Source organism: Pongo pygmaeus, chromosome 19 (genome assembly GCF_028885625.2).
Source record: "Pongo pygmaeus isolate AG05252 chromosome 19, NHGRI_mPonPyg2-v2.0_pri, whole genome shotgun sequence".
Lineage (NCBI taxonomy): Eukaryota > Metazoa > Chordata > Mammalia > Primates > Hominidae > Pongo > Pongo pygmaeus.
In genome coordinates this window covers 54008017-54024748 of record NC_072392.2, presented here as the reverse complement: position 1 = coordinate 54024748, position 16732 = coordinate 54008017, and the positions used below count along the sequence as shown (strand labels likewise).

Sequence of the window (16732 nt, the reverse complement as noted above, 5' to 3'; positions counted from 1 at the left end):
AGAACAGTAGAATTTTTTTTCTCTAAGAAAAGGACATAATTTTATTAATTATTCAGAATCATTGCTTAAAATCCCATTGTTCTCAGATTGGTACATGAACTGAATGAAAAATGTTCTGTGTAAGAAAACATAAAGTAAGCCTTTTAATATATGTACCTGTTCCATGTGTTCAAATACTGCTGGAGTAGCAATAGTAGCAGGTGCTTCTTCAATAATCTTCTGATGCCTGCGTTGTACAGAGCAATCACGACCAAACAAAGAGATAGCATTGCCATATTGGTCCGCTAAGATCTGCACCTCCAGATGACGAGATTGTTTGGCTAGTCTCATCACAAATATGGGAGATCCAGGAACTTCAGCTTGAACCTGTATTAGAAAAGGGGGGAAAAAAAACCAATTCTTAAATTTTAAACTTTTTATCTATCTTGATAAGCTACTTTGATTTCAACAAGCAGATGTCCAGAAGTGTCAGGAACCATGTTAATCAGCAGAAATACAAAACTGAATAAAATACAGTCCATGCTGTCATCTTTAATATCTTTAAGATGCTGCATTCTTACATAATCAATATTAATTGATAAATATGAAAACATATGAACATCTGGTACATCACAAAGGTAAACAACAAAATATTTGAAAACATAGGCACATACACAAATCCAACAGGGCAAAATACTGCCATCCTGTACTCTGTACAACCAAACGTACAACTTGTTCCAGACAAGATACTTTCCTGGTTCACATTACATCATATATGGTATTGTTGCAGCCAAAGGACTTTCATCTTTAGTTTTGAAGAATATTACTGTTAGGGACAGAATTCTAAAATGGTAACTATTCTTTTTCTCAGCACTTTAAATAATCCCAATGATTTTTGGTTTTCACTGTTTCTACTGAGATGCCAACTGTCAATCTTATTGTTACTCTTTTGAAAGTAATCTTTATTCCTCAGCTGGTTTAAGATTTTCTCTCTTTCTGTCTTTTATAGGCGGGAGAGTGGTAGATTTACTCTGATAAGCATAGATGTGGTTCTTCGTATTTGTCCTGCTTGAGGCTCATAGTGCTTTTTGAATCTGTCCTTGGTATCTTTTATCTGTTCAAAGAAATTCTTAGCTTTTCTCTCTTCAAATATGGCTTCTGCTTCATCATTTCTTCAAATATTGCTTCTGCTCCATTCTCTTTCTCTTCTCCTCTGAGACTTAAAGTACATGATGCTAGACCATTTCACATAACCCGTATGTCTTTTATGCTCTGTATCTTTTTTGCTCTGTTTTGCCATGTAGCAAGTCATCTCAAAACTCAGTGGCTTGCTTAGAACATCAACCTTTTATGATGTGGTTCTCATCTGGGCAGCTCTTCTTCTGGTCTTGCACTTATATACATATCATCATTTGGTAGCTTGAGTGGGGTAGAATGGTCTCACTCTGATGTCTGCTGATTTGTGCTGACTGCTGGCTGGTAGGTCTAGGGAGCCTCAGCTGGAATCGTTCATCTCCAATGCAGGTGGCTTCTCATCCTCCAGCAGGCTAGACTAGGCTTCTTCAGTGATGTGTTCCAAGAGGGGAAGAAGCTGTAAGGCCTCTTGAGGTCTAGGCTCTAGAATTTACACACCACTTTGGCCACATTCTAATGGTCTAAGCAAGCCACAAAGCCAGCTAAGATTCAAGGGGTAGGGAAAATAGATGCCACCCCTGGAAGGGAGGAACAGCAAAGTCACATTGCAAAGGGTGTACATACAGGAATGGGAGGAGTTATTGTGGCCATCTCTTGCAAACAACTTACTATGCTCTACCCTATGGCCACAATAATTCACATACCTCCCACATGCAAAATAGACTCACCCCCTCCCAAGACCCCCCAAAGTCTCATCCAGTCATGGCATTGGGCTTGACATCCATTTTCTCATGAGTCATGTCCAGAAGAAAATGAGGTTCCTTGGGTGCAACTCCTCAGGTACAGTTTCTCTTGATCCAAAGACCTGGGAACTAAAAAGACAAGTTATCTGCCCCAACACTCCCAATATTTATGATGATATTGGGAGAGGATAACTGCAAATGAGACTGCTGTTCAAAGAGGAGGAAATAGGAGATACATAGTAATCATTGGTCCATAGCAATTCTGAAATCCAGATAGGTAAATGCTGTCAGATTCCCTTACTCCAGGGTCAGGAATGCTTTTCGTTTTGTTTTGTTTTGTTTTTCAGGGTCTAGTTTGGTTCCCTGGGAGTGGGTCCTTAATCCATGGCATCCCCTGCTCCTAGCTCTGCCCTCTGGGCTCCTGACTCCACTCTCTGAGAAATCTCTGTTTTTATTTGAAATGACAGCTGTTTACAACTGAATAGCTTTCTGTCTGCTTCCTGCCCATTAAAAAGTTTAAAGCTCAGAGGTCACTTTTCATTTTGAACTGTTTCTGGCCCTTTCAGTCCCTTGGTGCATTCATCAACACAAGTCTCTTGACAACTTTGTGGGTTTCCTATGAATCATATTGGAGTTCACCACTACCCAAAGAGACACATCCACAACTCATGTCTGCATAGACCTCTCTATACTTTGGGCACGTCAGAATGCTGTGAGACAGTACCCTTAAGATACTTAGGGCCAGGCATGGTGGCTTATGTCAGGATGCTGTGAGACAGTACCCTTAAGATACTTAGGGCCAGGCATGGTGGCTTATGTCTGTGATCCCAGCACTTTGGGAGGCCAAGGTGGGAGGATCATCTGATGTCAGGAGTTCGAGACCAGCCTGAGCAACATGGTGAAACCTCATCTCTAGTCAAAACACAAAAACTAGCCAGGCATTGTGGTGGGCACCTGTAATCCCAACTACTCGGGAGGCTGAGGCAGGAGAATCACTTGAACCTGGAAGGTGGAGGTTGCAGTGAGCCGAGATCGCGCCACTGCACTCCAGCCTGGGTGACAGAGTGAGACTCCCTCTCAAGAAAAAAAAAAAAAAGATAGTTAGAAGCATGTTTCCAGCTGAAAGGGTTAAAAATATATATATATATACTTAGAAGCATCTTTCTAGCTGAAAGGGTAATTTATTAGCTACTACCTTAAAGATCTCTGAGGCCTTAAAGTCACAGGCACTCTTGACTTGGTCTTCACTCTGAGGCATTTTTTGCTTTGCAAATCTTTTGCCAGCTGGAGAGACTCGGGATGAGAAACAATTCTACTTTCAACAAGTTCTGGGTCCTTTACATTTCTGTAAATTCTGTAAATTCTGCTTGAAAGCAAAACATCTTCTTTAGCTTACCTCTCTTTTACAGTTTCTTAGCATAAGCAACTAGAAGCACTCCACAGATACTTTAAACACTAGTAGAGAAATCCTTAACCAGATCCATGACTTCATTAAATATATTATTTGTCTTCCAAGTTACCTCAGATAACATTTTTTGCCAATTGTTCCATTATTACAGAACATGGATCTTTTTTCCAGACTCCAGTAACAATTACTACACTGCTTTTCCAGCCTCCCTTAACAATTCATCATTCTTCCAGTCTTCATTAACATCCTTCTCACCAATTTTCCAGCCTACACCTATGACCCAGTTTTAAAGTCAATGTCTTACATTTTACTTTTCTGTTATGGCAACATCATACTGTTAGGTATCAATTTCTGTGTCAATTATCCATTGATACCTAACAAACTACCAAAATCTTAGTGACTTGGTATAGCAACCATTTTATTTTATTTGCTCATGAGTGTGTGGATCAGCATTTTGAACTGCACACAACTGGCAGTTCTGATCTTGCCTGAAGTAACTCATGCAGCTATAGTCATCTGGCAGCTCAACTGGGGTTAGATGGTCAAATATGGTCTCATTTACATGTCTCAAATGTGGTGCTGCTAACTGTCAGCTAGTAGGACTAGGAGGCCTTAGCTGGGACAACTCATCTCTGCTCATGTGACCTCTCCTTCTCCAGTAGGCTAGAATGGGCTCTTCACATGGTAGTCTGAGGGCTCGCTCCAAGACAGCAAGAACAACAACTACAAAACCATTGCAAATAATTTCTCACATTGCTCTATGTTTTTCATCCTTTTGTCTCTCTTCATGCTTCAGTCTGAATTTCCTTCTGATCTACTCACCAGTCATTAATTATTTATCTTTTTCTAGATTTTTTTGTTTTGTCACCCAGGCTGGAATGCAGTGGCATGACCATAGCTCAAGGCAGCCTCAAACTCCGGGGCTCAAGGGATTCTCCCATCTCAGTCTCCAGTGTCAGTTACTGATTCTCCTCAACTGCATCTAATATGCTATAATTTTAAACTCCTATATTGACTTCTTCTTCGTCTTCTTTTTTTTTTTTTTTTTTTTTTTTTTTTTTAAGACAGGGTCTTGCTCTGTCACCCAGACTGGAGTGCAGTGGCACAATCTCAGCTCACTGCAGCCTCTGCCTCCTGGGTTCAAGTGATTCTCCCGCCTCAGCCACCCAAGTAGCTGGGATTACAGACATGTGCCACCAGGCCCAGCTAATTTTTGTATTTTTAGTAGAGACAGGGTTTCATCATGTTGGCCAGGCTGGTCTTGAACCCCTGACTTCAAGTGATCTACCTGCCTCAGCCTCCCAAAGTGCTGGGATAATAGGCATGAGCCACCATGCCCAGCTACTGATATTGACTTCTTAATTTTAGTTATTGCATTTTCAGTTCTAGAACTTTTGTTTCTTCTTTAAGATTTCCAGTTCTCTACCAAAATTCTCAATCTTGCCTTTAATTTCCTTCAATATGTTAAGCAGAATTACTTTAAAGTCCTTGTCTGATAATCTCAGTATCTAAACCCTCTGGGGGTCTGTTTCTACTGTTTTGTTCTTCTTGGTTTTCAGTCATCTAATTTTGTATGCTTATTTTCAATTGAGTGGTTGATATGCTGTAAGAAAAATTAATAGAAATAATTTTAAGTTCTGGATGTTATCTTTCTCTGGAAAGGATTTACATTTGCTTCCTGCAGGTGTCTAGAAGCACTAGCAATCCTAAAACATCTTGCTTAAATCAGAGGTTGAATGTTTTGAAGCCAAGATTTAGTCCCTGTGAGGGCTAGTCTATTTCCAGTTCACCTTTTCTCCCATGATGTAGTCAGTCCTTAAAGATCCTAACCTAAAATGTGGGAGGTTTTCCAGGGCACCGCTCCCCAGGAAGCCCTCTTAGTCTTTTAAGACTGTTGAAAACTTATCAGCCTTTCAGGTGCTTCTTCTTGAACTATAAGATATATCTAGGGGAAAAGTAGCCTCGTATGTCAGGCTCACATCTCTGGGTTTCCTTCTTCTCCTATAGGTTAGCTCCATAATTCTTCACTGTCTTGAATGGTCTCTAATGCCGTAAAATGTAATATATATATAAAAAGAAATCTGGTTCAGCTTTTCTAGTTTGTTCCCAATGGGATGATTGGTTTATTCAGCCAACTAGTATTGAAACTTAAGGACTTTTTCACAGAAAACCTCCCCTTAGTGTTTTAAGACTTTTCCACTATTTGATTCCATAAGTAATGAGTAGTTTTGAAATGTCTGTAAGAGTTAACATTAATTAACATGCCTTTTTTTTCTTTTTGCTTCTAAGAGCAAAGTCTTTTTCTCTAGGCCCTCTGAGTCACTGATCTACCTATGAAATTAGAATTCAATGAAAAAAATGTAAAAAAAAAAAAAAAAAACCCAAGGTAATATTCAATTTCTGACACTTAAAATAGGATAATGTAGCAAAACAATACCTTATTTATTGATTTATTTATTTTACAATTTTTTGTAGAGATAGAGTCTCACTTTATATTCCAGACTGATCTCAAATTTCTGGCTTCAAGCAATGCTCCCGCTTTAGACTCCCAAAGTGCTAGGATTATAGGCATAAGCCACGAAGCCTGGCCAAGACAACACCTTTATCATTTCCTTTATCTAGTACAGATGCTCTTTGACTTACAATAAGGTTATGTCCCAATAAACACAACATAAGTTGAAAATGTTCTAAGTCAAAATCGCATTTAATATACCTAACCTAATGAACACCATAGATTAGTCTAGCCTACCTCAAATGTGCTTAAAACACATTAGCCTACAGTTGGGCAAAATCTTCTAACACAAAGCCTATATTATAATAAAGTGTTGACTGTCTCATGTAGTTTACTGAATGTTGTACTGAAAGTGAAAAACAATAGCTGTATGGGCACTTAAAGTAAGATTTATACTGAATGCATTATCACTTGCACACCATTGTAAAGTCGTTTGTTTGCTGATTGACTTTGTAAGCTGAAATTTTAAGTTGGGGACCACCTGTATATGAAATCATGGAAGACCCAGCTTGTAAGATTTTCCTTTTAATTCTTGACAGTGAAGCAAGGAGTTTGCTGCTAAGTGTTTTAAGGGGGAAAAAAAAAAAAAAAAAAGCCAAATAAAAGGTAGCATGGCACACTAGTAAAAGAAGTGCAAAGTAGAAGATGATGAGGAAACTATGAAAAAGAGGGAAGCTAGGAGAGTGAAAAGAGTAGACTTCTGTCCCAATTTTCCATTTTTTGACAAATCTTTTACTATGTATTGGTAGGAGGAAAAAAAGTGAGTTAAACATGTGAGGGTAACTCTGAGGGCAGAACAAAAAGAGACCCCTGTCTCCCTTTTCTCGCTCTGTTTAAGATTCTAAAAAGACATCACTTCTTTGGTTGTCTCCGCAACCAATGTATAGTATGGCCACATCAACTTGGCTGCAAAGCAGAGGGTAAGGCAAAGAGAGATCCTACATCGAGCTTTCCTGAGTCACTCTCAGTTCCTATATACTGTGGGCCTGCCATAGGGTTCCTGTGCCAGGGTGTGGTGGCCATGCAGCACAGGCTAGGGTATACACTGCTGGGACAGCAGGGTAGATGAGACATATGATAGAAACTCAGAGGTCTCTAGGCAATGTGAACTAAAGTGAGAAAAAGTCAATCAGAGAGCCTGGGCTTGGCCAAGCCAAGAGCAACCATATCAGTATCATACCACCATATCACATATTACCTACAAAGTCAGCAGAACAGGGGCACAAAAATATAGAAAGGTATTGATTTTTCTTTGCCATTATGAGGTCCTATAAGCCATACGCACCATGTAGGGAAGAGCTATCTGAGAAACTGAGCATGTTTATATAAGACAGAATAACTCTACTGTTTGAATTACCTAATTAAATAAAACTCAAAATTGAGTTGGACATTTCGTTAACCTTTTTTCTCTGCTAATATGCAGGTAGAAACTAGAGAGAAAGACAATTAGCTATAGACAAAATGAAACATTAAATATTTTCTGGACATCCAAATTATAGTATGAGTTAAATCATATATCTCTGATATACATGTTAGTTCAAACAAACAAAAACAGCTTATACTCCACCTGTCTGAAGAGGTTAGGGAAGTCATCTGCATTGTTGACTTTTCTAATTCCCTTCCCTCCTCCTCCCTCTGAGGCCTTGATCATTACTGGATATCCAACTTCCTCAGCTGCCTTCAAGAAGAAAGAAAAAAAAAATAGAACAAACAGTGTTATTACTAGGGAAGGAGAAAACTGGCATTTTTCTCCCTTTAAGAATGCAGTCATTAAGTAAGTCTAAATACAATAAAATAGAAAGATCTTCAAGATACACTATTAGGTGAAAAAATAAATAGTAGAACAATATTTGAAGTATTAGGTTGAACCAAAAGAAATTGCCTTTTTCATAGATTAAAAAAAATGACTGAATATAGGCAATTTCTTATGGTTCAATCTAAACTAATGTCACATGGGTCAAAAACAAAATTATATACGCATTCATATACCCACACATGTAAGTGCAAAGAAGTGAAGTCCAGAGTACATACCAGCAATGATTTAGAAAAGAAAGATGGGTCCAGGCACAGTGGCTAACTCCTGTAATCACAGCACTTTGGGAGGCCAAGGCGGGCGGATCACCTGAGGTCGGGAGTTCAAGACCAGCCTGACCAACATGGAGAAACCCCGTCTCTACTAAAAATACAAAATTAGCTGGGTGTGATGGCGCATGCCTGTAATCCCAGCTACTCGGGAGGCTGAGGCAGGAGAATCGCTTGAACCTGGGAGGTGGAGGTTGCAGTGAGCCAAGATCACGCCATTGCACTCCAGCCTGGGCAACAAGAGCGAAACTCCATCTCAAAAAAACAAAAACAAAAAACAAAGAAAGATGCGTGGATATAAAACTTTCCTTTTTCACTGTATATATTTCTGCATTATTGGAATTTCTTGCTTATGGTATGCAGGTATCCATGTATTACAATAAAAAAAAAAAAAGACATAAGGAGTTCACTTAAAATAAGCTGAAGTGGGGTTGGGCACAGTGGCTCATGCCTGTAATCCCAACACTTTGAGAGGTTGAGGCAGGTGGATCACCTGAGGTCAGGAGTTCGAGACCAGCCTGGCCAACATGGTGAAACCCCTGGTCCTATTAAAAATACAAAAAATTAGCTGGGCATGGTACTGCATGCCTATAATCACAGCTACTCCGGAGGCCGCGGCACAAGAATTGCTTGAACCTGGGAGGCAAAGGTTGCAATGAGCCAAGATCGCGCCAATGCATTCCAGCTTGGGCAACAAAGTGAGACCCTGTTTCAATAAAATAACCAAGTCATTCCTTTGTCAAAATATTCCAGTCTTTTAAGGTTTTGCTACATTATAAAAATATCTTTAAAATGTATCACCAGGCCTGGCCCAGTGCTTCACACCTGTAATCCTAGCACTTTGGGAGGCCAAGGTGGGTGGATCACTTGAGGTCAGGAGTTGGAGACCAGCCAGCCCAACTTGGTGAAACCCTGTCTGCACTAAAAATACAAAAATTAGCTGGGCATGGTGGCGGTAACCTGTAATCACAGCTACTCAGAGGCTGAGGCAGGAGAATCACTTGAATCTGGGAAGTGGAGGTTGCGGTGAGCTGAGATGGCATCACTGTACTCCAGCCTGGGCAACAGAGTGAGACTCCAACCCAAAAAAATAAAATAAAAAAAGTATCACCCAGAAAAAGAACATTTCAATTTTTAATCTGTCAATCGATTACTTAATGGATGAAAATCTTTTACGCAGTCTCACCTTTTCTAATGTTTCTTTAACTCTATTCTTTTCTATGCTCATATAAACAGAATTAGTATGATGAACTCAATTGCTGAGTGATAGATGATCAAAGAGATAGCTTAAAAAAAAGAGAAAGACTTAAAAAAAAAAAGGAGGCATCCCACAGGAGGTCAGTAAGTAAGAAGGTAGGCCTTTTAAAAATATATGAAAGCTTTAGTCACAGGTCGCCCATTAAAAATATTTTGGAAGAATTTTAACACTTTAATATAATGTTAAGTAAGGAGCGGGGAAGTAGAAGGACAAAAAAATATTAAGTAGAAAAAAGTATTATGATTACCAACACAATACATATAGTAAGACCCAAAGCTTATAATTATCATAAGTATAGGAATCTATTAATAAAGATTTTTACATGATATAAATCTATGAGTTGAAAAAGGATTTAAAAATATGAATAGGTTAACAGGCATTATCTTTGGATGGTGTGTTTGCATGTGGCTTTATCATCATCTTTGGCTTTTCAAATTTTCTACCAGAAAATGCTGTTTATAATTATAACCAGAAAAAATAAAAAAGAATGTTAGTCGATAAGCAAAATAGCTAGAATAGCTAGTTCCTTACAAAGAGCTTCTACTCTTTTGCAAATTATAACAAACAAAATAAAGCATTTGCAATTCAATTAGAAATATTAATTCTTCTTATTAAGGAGATTACAGGATGTTTAACTTAAAATGCAAACAATACAACAAAATTATTTGAACATTCAGCATCCCTCTTGAATTTACATGACACAAGTCAAACTCAAGCAGTGTATTTTTCTACAATAGCCTCTTTCATTATCTTTCATTATACCTGGAAGCATAACCAACACTTTAAACTATTTATAAAAGTGAAAGGGGAATAAATTGGAGGGAACTATAAGGAAAGAAAAGGTAATGTTGGGGAAAGGATCTCCTTTTGCCTAGGTTCACATTTCTACATGGATAGACAATAATTAAGAGTAACACTTTCAGTCTTTCTTGGTTCACTCCCTTGCTCCTCCCCAAGGGAAAAATAATAAATTATGTGATTGGTCAACTTGGAAGGAGGGACTGAATATGCATAGCTCAGCCTCTTCCCCTTTGGGATCATTGGTCAACTTGGAAGGAGGGACTGAATATACATAGCTCAGCCTCTTCCCCTTTGGGATCAGCCCATTGCACAGGACACATGCTCTTTGTCAGCTCTCAGCCATACACTAAGCTGAATTAAGCTCTCTCTCTGTCGAGGTAAATCTGTGGTCATTCAGCACTGCCAGTAACCAGTGGGTGAGTGAGCCTGCTTAACTCTGGTGTTCAGTTTACAAATTTGAATGTTGCTACACACTTAAGCCATTTTCACCAACATCTCTGTTCGTAATAAAGTTGACTGTTTGATCTCTGCTTCCTGGCTTCTTGGTTCTCAATTCAACCAGTGGAAAAAGTATGTTGTTTGTTGTCCCCACCCTCACACACTAACAGGTGGTAGAGAAAGAGAGAATCAGCACCTCCTTAAAACTCTGACTTAATCACCTAAGAAATGTTCTGTCCAGATGAGCAGCCTGCTTCAAAATGAATTTAGATTATTTACATTTAAAGTCACTTCCTCAATCTGTACTTTTTAAAGGCAAAAGACTTATGCAATCTAAAGAGAAACCAGAGTACTCTATACTTTCAAACTACACCTCCTGGTCTTACATCCCTAACACCACCTTGGGTGTATATCACGAGCCAGGCTCCCAATCTCCACATTTGTGACTATAATTGGTCAGTTGAAAGGTATCACTCCCTGGAGTTAGTAACCTACCTGTAGCCCATCATCCACATCTTTCACATAACCTTTTTCATATAGCTCTTGGGGAACATTTAAGATACGTTTTGAAAAATCATTTTCCTGCCAGTCCACACGAAGACCTGCAATAGACAATAGCAACTTAGGGCAATTACAAGAGCTTCTGCTCTTGTCAATTTTCTGCTCTGCATTCTTTGAAATTCTATCATATTTATCCAAAACTGAGAGTGGATGGGAGAAAGAAGGATGCCATAAACCCTGATCAGTCCTTGGGGTTAACAGGATTTAGCCATAGCATGACCCAGCAACTTGGGTTCTTACGCTGGCAAAAGCCAGCCAAACTAACAGGGAGCAACTTATAAAAATGCAAAGACATACAAGATCAAAACAAACAAAAAAAGAGCATGGCATACTTCTCACAGCAACTCAGCAGGCAAAATACCTTCAAACTGTGTGTTCAGGCCTGCTCCAGGGCCAAGAGGTCTGGGAAATAATTCAATCTTTATGAGCCCTTGGAAATAGAAATGGCGGTTTTATCGGCCTCAGCAGAGTCATGATTCCATGCTCTCTGAACGTCCCTGTACTGAGCCACAAGGGGAACACTATAGCCTCTCCATTCAAACAAGAACAAATTCAACCTTTTATTTTAAGCTATTTGACCCAGCAGATCTGGAGAGGATATTGCAATCTCCCTGGAGTGCCAGAGTAACAAGGGTTCAAATCTGTTCAGCCTCAAGACCGTGGTCATTCCCATTTAAAAGAGGTTTTAGTGTATGTCTGTTCCTAGTGCTTGAGTACTAAAAAAAAAAAAGGTTCATATTGTTATCAACTATAATAATTCACATGGAACTGTTTAAGGGATGTGTTGAGAATAAATCACTCTTTGAAAATTCTTGCCCCTCTGGCATGCCTGGAAGAAAGGTTAATTACTGACCTCATTTTCTGCATCAAGGGCAACTGAGGTTGAATGGTTTTTAAACAGTCAAATCAAATCATCAATAGATTGTGGGTTGATATCAAGAAAATATTGGCGCCAGGCGTGGTGGCTCATGCCTGTAATCCCAGCACTTTGGGAGGCCGAGGCAGGTGGATCACGAGGTCAGGAGTTCAAGACCAGCCTGGCCAAGATGGTGAAACCCTGTCTCTACAAAAAAATACAAAAATTAGCCGGGTGTGGTGGCGGGTGCCCGTAATCCCAGCTACTCGGGAGGCTGAGGCAGAGAATTGCTTGAACCCGGGAGGTGGAGAATGCAGTGAGCCAAGATCATGCGCTGCACTCCAGCCTGGGCAACAGAGTGAGACTCCACCTCAAAAAGAAAAAAAAATAGAAACAAAACATTGGCAAGGAAACATTTGAGTAAGTGGGTTTTAGGTTTTTCCTAGTGATCCAGGCTACTCCCAGGCAGGTCCGAAGACCCAATTCCCCCTGGGAAGCCCACCTCTGACTCTAGCCTACCCAGAGTACATCTAAACCCACAAAACCATATATATGTTTTCCCAGAGTTTTTCTAAGTTAACTCACAAGATCACTCCAGATCACAATTTAGCATTTGTGTCCCTGGAACTAAATTTATATTCCTAAAAGAATCACAGGTGTATTAATTAAGCCAGGAGCTACAAGGTACCATTAATCAATCAGTATTCCATTTCTTGTCAAGTATCCCAATACTTTTTCAAAAGAGGTAAGTCCCAAATATCCTACTGAGCTATTCTGTACTTCAAGATACAAACAAGAATTCAGTTCTTACCACTGCCGCTCCAGGGAAGAGTTGGGATACCTGCAGTTTGAGCCACTATGGAAGATGCAATCTTATCCCCTAAAGCCCACATGGCCTGGCTTGGAGGACCTAAAAACAAAACAGGAAAAGAATCCTGACTGTAACACCTTGGCTTCATTTCTGGCACATGTAGTTGCCTTGTATTATAGCTATTTATGTATTTGTCTTGTCCTCCCCCCACTCCTCACATATCAAGGAGATCATAAATTGATTATGGGGACTATTATGCTTTGACTTATCTTTGTACCATCTATAAAACCTAATGTAAGCTTTTTGTGCAGAGTGAGAGCTCAATATATATAAATATATGCTGAATTAAATTTTTGACAAATCTAGCTATAATGTTATCATTCTTCATGATCCAACTTTACCAGATCAATAAAGTCTTCTTTTTTAAGTCAATATCCTGAAATAAGGACTTTAAAGTTTTAGGATTCAAGTCTGAAATAGCATACCCTCTTCGGTCTTAGGGGAACCCAAAAAGGAGACATCTTTAAAAAGGTTTACAAAATATAATCTTCATTGTTTAAGGTCTCTGAGACAGAGAGAAAAATGCTTTGAGCTATATAACCTCTGTTTTTCTCTCTGGTATAATGACAGCAGAAAAGTCAGAAGAAGTATCTCTCACTTGTAGGAGTATCACCTATATGCTTAAATGCAAAGGTGCTGATTCATATTTAAGGGCACACTGCCAGGGCATCCTGAGTATTCAATTATCTTCAATATCTAAAAACAGGTCATTTTCACACATGCTTTCTTAAGGTTAGCTGCAAAGTTTTAAAAGGTCAGTGTTTTAGAAACCAAAGCCTTCTCCATATCTCCATATCTGACCCAGGGACAGAAAACAAAATCAAGATGAAGTGAGATAAGCAAAAAATGAAAAAAATGAAAGAAATGAAGAGGGTTACTCTGAAAGTTAGTAATAGATTGAGGAAAAAAAAAAGAGAGAGAGAGAGAGCCCAGCACATGTTAAACAGAAAATCAGACTATAGAGTAAAATGTGGGCAAAATTGACAGAAAGAAACAGAAAGACAGGAACAATATGTCAGAACGGCTTACCCATGAAGGCTATGCCATTTTTCAAGAGAAGTTCCGGTAGTTTGGGATTCTCAGAAGCATGACCCCAGCCAGCCCACACTGCCTGCAAGGGAATACAATATAATTCATTCTTAAAATTCATACAAAACCCCCACAAACTGCATGAGTCTCTATCCAGGCTGGCCCTGTTTCTTGAGGTACAATAGTTTCACAGCAGCCTAATGCTTAATTCAGCTTCTATGCTTGATTGTTGGCAAACTCTTTACAGAGTAACAATAAGTAGTCCATTGTGGCAAGATCTCTGAAGGGGTCAAAACCAAGTTGAAATTGATATTAAGATCCAGTTATGCTTGTTGCTCTTTAGGAAACTCAATTCATAGCCTAGGTTGTAAAGGGCGTTTTCTAGAAAAACTGGCTATGTTCCACATATTCAATTACTATGGCCACTCCATCACATCTTTATTGATTACACTGCCATCTAAGTTTAGAGTTTTTTCCTCTTTGGGCTTTAAGGTACCTACCCTAAACTTACTAACACAATGTGACAGGGAAGAAACAGCCTACTTCTTTAATATACCATCATCCTTTAGGCTAATATTCCATAACAAACAGGTAATTTTTACTGGCTCAAAGGTGAGATACCTAGAATAAATAATCTCTGAAAGACGTTTCCAAAACTTCTGCTTGTATTACGTTTACTTTATTTTTAGCCATTCCATTATTTCCATCTTTCTTTTCCTTCTTTGGTTTAGTTATCCCATACACAGGCATTTAATAATTTTCAAAAACGATGCTTTACAAAAATGTTCTTCTCTAGATATCCCCTTGTGCCTAACTATAAAATGGCTGAATTTGGCTTTAAAGGACACATTGGCATCTCTTACTTGTACTGGGATCCTTTTAGCAATATCAAGAATTAATTCCACATTTGCATAGTTGTTGTTGTTTGGTCCTCCAGGCACTGGCACATAGTGATCTGCCATCTTAATGTATTCTGAAAATGCAAGTGAATTAATAGAGAACACATGATTGTTTTTTGCCAGAAATTTAATTGCACAGCAAAACTACGTAAAGGCCAGGGACTATCATAAGTAACCACAGGACAAACAGCATTAGGAGGATAATTTCCAGGACCATTTAGTTCGAGGCTCTTAGTTTGTTAAGTCACAAGCACTAATACGAGTTAATCCCATATTTAGAAGCTCTTATACTAAAACAGCAGTTCTCCAACATTTCACTATGTAATCTTTCTGAGGAATCTTTATGACTTCTATATCAAGGCTGATGTGTCTGTCAGTTAGGGGCCCAAGTGCAATTACTCTATTCTGAGAAAAAGTTCTAGTCCTGATATCCTTTGTCTTTAACTGGCACTGGACCTAGAGAAAGCCCTTTTCCTGGTACAAAGCTTGACAGAATGGAGAAAGATAGGAGAGCCTGAATGGCTTGCAAACTGGCTAAACAAGAAAGGTTAGTTACAGGAGTGTCTGGAAAGAGTTTATCTGGAATACTGAGGGTTAACAGGTATTTGAAAGAAACTTTAGAAAGATAACCACTTTCTCATATATATTTGTTGTACAGTATTCCCTTTCAAATTTGTCACCTAACATCTCTATTTTCCTATTCTGGCAATGACAACTGTAACAGAAGAGCTACCACGTGTAGGGACTGTAACTAGCACGTTATATATACATTATCTCATTTAATTCTCTCATCAACCCAATATGTGATATGTGACAGAAAATGATGGCTTGAAGGAGTTAAGTAACTTCCTCAAAGTTCATTTCCACCATTTATATATTTATTTTAGCTTTCAAATTTCAACTCAAGCATCCACCATTATTTACTAATAATAAATTTATTTTATCTTGTTCTTTTTTAAAAATGTAAGTTCCAGGATACATGTGCAGGACATCCAGGTTTGTTATATAGGTAAATGTGTGCCATGTTGGTTTGCTGCACCTATCAACCCATCACCTAGGTATTAAGCCCCACATGCACTGGTAAAGGACAGGAACAGACAGACACTTCTCAAAAGAAGACATTTATGTGGCCAACAAACATATTTTTAAAAAAACTCAACATCAGTGATCATTAGAGAAATACAAATCAAAACCATAATGAGATATCATCTCACGCCAGTCAGAATGGTGATTATCTTGTTCTTATTTCTAAAAGATTTTAAGTCCTTTCTAAAAAAAAAATTCTACTAAAAAAAATTCCGCTAGAATTTCTTCAAAATTAAAATAGGTTTATTGTTCTCTTTGATTATAGGAGGGAAAGCATGTGAATTATTAAATAATGTTAGATAATACAACAGAATATAACAATACTATATTTTAAAAGTGAAAATTGGCCAGGCGCAGTGGCTCACGCCTGTAATCCTAGAATTTTGGGAGGCTGAGGTGGGTGGATCATGAGGTCAGGAGATGGAGACCATCCTGGCTAACATGGTGAAACCCTGTCTCTACTAAAAATACAAAAAAATAGCCAGGGATGGTGGCACACGCCTGTAGTCCCACCACAGACAGAGTGAGGCTAAGGGAGGCTGAGGCAGGAGAATTGCTTGAACCTGGGAGGTAGAGGTTGCAGTAAGCTGAGATCACGCCACTGCACCAACCTGGGCGACAGAGCAAGACTCCATCTTAAAAAAAAAAAAAAAATTAGATGGGCATGGTGGTGGGAACCTGTAATCCCAGCCACTGGGAAGGCTGAGGCATGAGAATTGCTTGAACCCAGGAGGCAGAGGTTGCAGTGAGCCGAGATTGCGCCACTGCATTCCAGCCTGGGGGACAGAGTGAGACTCTCACCTATTGTGCCACCTCAAAGACAACCAGTTTATGCTTTACTGTATATAAAGATATATATTTTTTGGCATATATATGTTTAATATTTTTTATGGATACCTAATATTTCAATAGCCTATATAATTCATTTGACTACTAACTTATCGATGGAAGTACAGATTATGTATAATTTGAAAAATAATAAAATAATGTGTGTCCCTGTACGGCTGTCCAATTACATCCACAGATATGTTACTAGCAATAAAACTATTGGGTCAAAAGGTATTCACAGTTTCAG

The 16732-nt window shown here is 38.8% G+C and overlaps 1 protein-coding gene across 9 annotated transcripts in view; it reads right to left on the bottom strand.

Annotated features, from left to right (window-relative positions):
* ACACA (acetyl-CoA carboxylase alpha) overlaps positions 1-16732 on the bottom strand; it is a 331795-nt gene that overhangs the window by 178028 nt on the left and 137035 nt on the right. For all 9 annotated transcript variants that reach the window (XM_054456897.2, XM_063655503.1, XM_063655506.1 and 6 more), the window contains 6 exons: positions 14536-14645; positions 13673-13754; positions 12584-12682; positions 10851-10957; positions 7344-7454; positions 157-366 (listed from right to left, as the gene is read on the bottom strand). In XM_054456897.2, coding sequence (XP_054312872.1) covers positions 157-366; positions 7344-7454; positions 10851-10957; positions 12584-12682; positions 13673-13754; positions 14536-14645 — 719 coding nt within the window. The remainder of the gene's footprint in view (positions 1-156; positions 367-7343; positions 7455-10850; positions 10958-12583; positions 12683-13672; positions 13755-14535; positions 14646-16732) is intronic.